Here is a 3,655-nt window from a genome sequence, read left to right as displayed (position 1 = left end):
CCCCCACGCCACTCACGCACCAGGCGACTTGGATGGGCTGCAACCCAGCCGCCACCGAGCCCCGATATACTCCCTCCTCTCCTCCCGTCATTGCCAAGGCTAAGTCCCGGGGCCAGATGGCGGAGGCGGGGGTCTCTCCTTCTATCCTGCAGCATGGGGTGAGGCGCCCCCCACAATGCGTGGAGGCACGACTGCTCGGGTCCAGCGGCGCGACGTCTATGGGAGGCTCTATGGCCACCCGGGTCTCAAATTGGGCGGCGGCGGCATGTAGGGCCTAGTGGATAGCTCGGTTGTAGCTTTGGTTCAGCCTCCGATGAGATCTGATCGGGCCAATGCGTCCTGCTCCATGCACAGTTGCGGTGATGGGTGGTGGTCCCTTGTACACGAGGCTAGATAGAGGTTCCCCGAGCGGATCAAGGTGAAACCCCTACTCTTGGCTTCTTGTCAAGGCCGTCGATGGCGGTGTTTCTGTGTCGTCCCTTTCTTGAAGGCATCGTCATGGAGAAGCTCTAGAGCACAATCCGCCACCTCTGAGGGAAGCCCTAGATCGATTGATTGGATGACGGCGGCGTTTTTGTGTCGTATCCCCCTTAGGAGCGACATTCTTGGAGGTATGCATAGGCTCGAGGGACCTGTGAACGACTTCTACGGTGAAGCGGCGTTCCATGTGACACATCAATGACGTGGAGTCTCGATGGCGTGGCACGGCAGGGCCTCGTCGACAGATGTGTGATGATGAACGTGCGTAGGGAGAATGTGTTGTGTGGCGCCATGGTGGCATCGACAGCATGCGTGACAAGGTCGATGCATCAGTATCTACTCTCAAGATGGATCGATGGAAGACGACAACGACCTATGAGAGTGCGTCGGATCGGTTTATGTCTCAGACCGGGTATGTGGTTTGGTTGGGGTCTTGGACTTTAGATGTTAGGATTAGGTGAGAGGTTTAGTTCGGCTCACACTTTCTGCATCCCTTCATTAATGAATAAAAGTTATAACATATGTTATCAAGATAACGGCTTTAGATATATTAATGTATTACTTTATAAGATTTTTATAAATAATTAATGAAGTGTGTGCATGCATCTCGTAGATGCAAAGATCACTTCTTAAAAACTTCAGAAATATTTCCGCTCGAATACTCGTTCGATGGATCGACCATGCGCGTGGAGCATGCATATATAATTGAGCATGCAGCGGTTTGACAAGTTTTTTTACTTTCGATCGGCATGTAATACCTATATTTAGAAACAGAGGAAGTACTAAATAATTATGGTGAATCTAGGCAGCGTTGATGATGCCGATGAGGGGTATGCCGACGGCGGTGACGACGAGCGTGGATGGTGCGCCGAAGACGACGTGGCTCCAGAACGTGAGGTCGTGTGCGTTGCGCGGCGCCCGGCGTGCCTGCTCGCACACGATGAGGTTCGCCGCTGACCCCAGCAGGGACAGGTTACCCGCCACCGTGCTGACCCACGCCAGCAGCAGCCACGACCGCGTCACTGCCGCCGCCGAGATCGTCGCTGCCGATGCCGCCACCTCGTCACCCATCAGCAGCACTGCATGAACCACAAGTATCCTCGTGTTAGTTAATTGCCAAACATTTTTTCAACCTGTCTTGTCAGTTGTCATGCACGCACATGTACGGCATACATATTGCTTAATGTGTCAGCGGCACACCCGAACGAAACTGGGAGTACTTTCCGTGTCCCTTAGCTTGCCACTAAGCAATTATTCCATGTTATATGCCGTAACAAGGAAGATGTACACAAATAGTAGGCGTACTATATTTTACGTGCATGCACACCAGCTAGCACAAGTGATACGCACAGTGTGGTGTGTAAAGAAGCACTTTGATTTGTAAGAATAATTCACTAACCGGTCGGTACGTTGGAGGCTAGGTTGGAGAGGATAATGATGATGATGGAGAGCACGGTGACGCCGCTGACGTGGCTGATCTTGGAGTATGGCGCCATGACGTTCCAGATGGCGCCAGGGAGCCCCGTCTTATTGAACCCGCTCACCGTCACGAACATCCCCGTGAAGAAAACCAGCAGCGAGTAAGACACCTTGCCGAGGCAGAGCTCGGCGTCGCGGAAGTCCACGACGATGAGGGCGACGGCGGTGGTGATGGCGGTCCACGACATGTTGAGCCCCAGCATGTAGGCGACCAGCATGCCGGCGGTCACGATGTACGCGAAGCTCTTGAGGAACAGCCTCCGCTGCGGCGCCGAGCACTGTATGAACCACCGGTGCTTGGTCGAGATGCTCTCCACCATCACCGAGTCGTGGTCGGCGGCCGCGACCAGCGATGACGACTGAACCAGCATCGTCTGGCCGGGGCTCTTGAGCGTCCCCGACGTCGCCGGGGACGGCCGGCGACCCTCCTCAACTGCCGCCATCTCCTTCTCGGCGGCTATCGCGTCGGGACTGTTCCCCTCGAGGTCCTTCCAGTACATGCAGAGCAGCATGACCATGTTGACGGCCATGCCTGCGACCATGGCCGGCAGGATGCCGAGGAAGAATCCCACGAAGGTTATCTTGCTGTTGAAGGCGATGACCAGGTTCTGCGGGTTCCCGATGGGCGTGGCGCTGGACCCGATGTTGGCGCTGGTGGCCAGCGCCAGCAGGAACGGCTTCGCGGGGAGGTTGCGCTCGGCGGCGAGCTCGAGCACGAACTCCGTGAGCACGACGCAGCAGGTGTCGTTGGTGAAGAGCGCGCTGGCGAGTGCCGTGACGACGCAGACGCGGCACAGGAGGTCGCGCCCGCCCTGGCTCCGCCACGCCAGCAGCCGGCCCAGGTGCCCGAACATGCCGACGCTCTTGAGGTAGCCGCCGACGACCATGGTGGCAAAGAGGAGGCCCAGGATGGGGAGGTCCACGGAGGCGTAGGCGTCATCCGGGCTGATCACGTGGAAGACGACCATCAGCGCCGCCCCCAGCAGCGCGCCCGCCGTGCGGCCGATAGGCATGAAAGGCACCGACGGGAACACGGCCAGCACCCAGAACACCCCGAACGCCGCCGATCCCAGCACCACCTTGGACAAGGACGCCAGCGCCATGCTAGACGATCGAACTGTCTCTCTCTCTCTCACTCGTATGTGACTGGGCGATCGATCGATCCCAGCTGCTAGTTGGCGTGGCTTGTGCTGTGGGAATCGAGGGGACTCCCCAGGGGTTTAAGTACTCGCGAGGTGCACGCTTTTTGCCCTGCAAATTGCAGATCACGACATTGGTCCGAGGCTCCGAGCTAGTTGCACGACGACGTACGTTTTCTTACGTTGAGGTACGCTAAAATCTTTTAGCTAAGCTATATATATAAAGCCGTACTGAGCTTTGCATGAGGCATGCATTAGCGACACAACATGATGGACGGACTAATGGAAGGAAAATATATGTGCTTGCACACTCACTACTCACTAGCTACGTAGCTCACTAGGGACTATCTATTCAACTAAATAACCAGCTTAAGCTTAATTTTCATCTAAACTTTGCAATAACAGATTATTTTACACGGTGCAATCGCGCATAAACAATATACCTAACCTTCGATATACTGAGCCGTCTTAACATCTTGTATATCATTAGAAGTCCATTTCAGAAATATGGCACCACAAATGCCAAGTTTAATCTATTTTTTTTTAAAGGAGGATCA

The 3,655-nt window shown here is 55.0% G+C and overlaps 1 protein-coding gene across 1 annotated transcript; it reads right to left on the bottom strand.

Moving 5' to 3' along the window:
• Nucleotides 1-1,134: 1,134 nt before the first annotated feature.
• On the bottom strand, nt 1,135-3,271 carry LOC123411373 (silicon efflux transporter LSI3-like). The gene is made up of 2 exons (XM_045104312.1): nt 1,880-3,271; nt 1,135-1,559 (listed from the first exon to the last, which is right to left on the bottom strand). Exons 1-2 carry the CDS (start codon nt 3,060-3,062, stop codon nt 1,282-1,284), a joined length of 1,461 nt encoding a protein of 486 aa, XP_044960247.1. The 5' UTR covers nt 3,063-3,271; the 3' UTR covers nt 1,135-1,281.
• Between the last annotated feature and the right edge of the window lie 384 nt (nt 3,272-3,655).

Source organism: Hordeum vulgare, chromosome 1H, assembly GCF_904849725.1.
Source record: "Hordeum vulgare subsp. vulgare chromosome 1H, MorexV3_pseudomolecules_assembly, whole genome shotgun sequence".
Lineage (NCBI taxonomy): Eukaryota > Viridiplantae > Streptophyta > Magnoliopsida > Poales > Poaceae > Hordeum > Hordeum vulgare.
The sequence above is the reverse complement of the archived record's forward strand: the minus strand, read 5'-3'. Positions and strand labels throughout refer to the sequence as shown.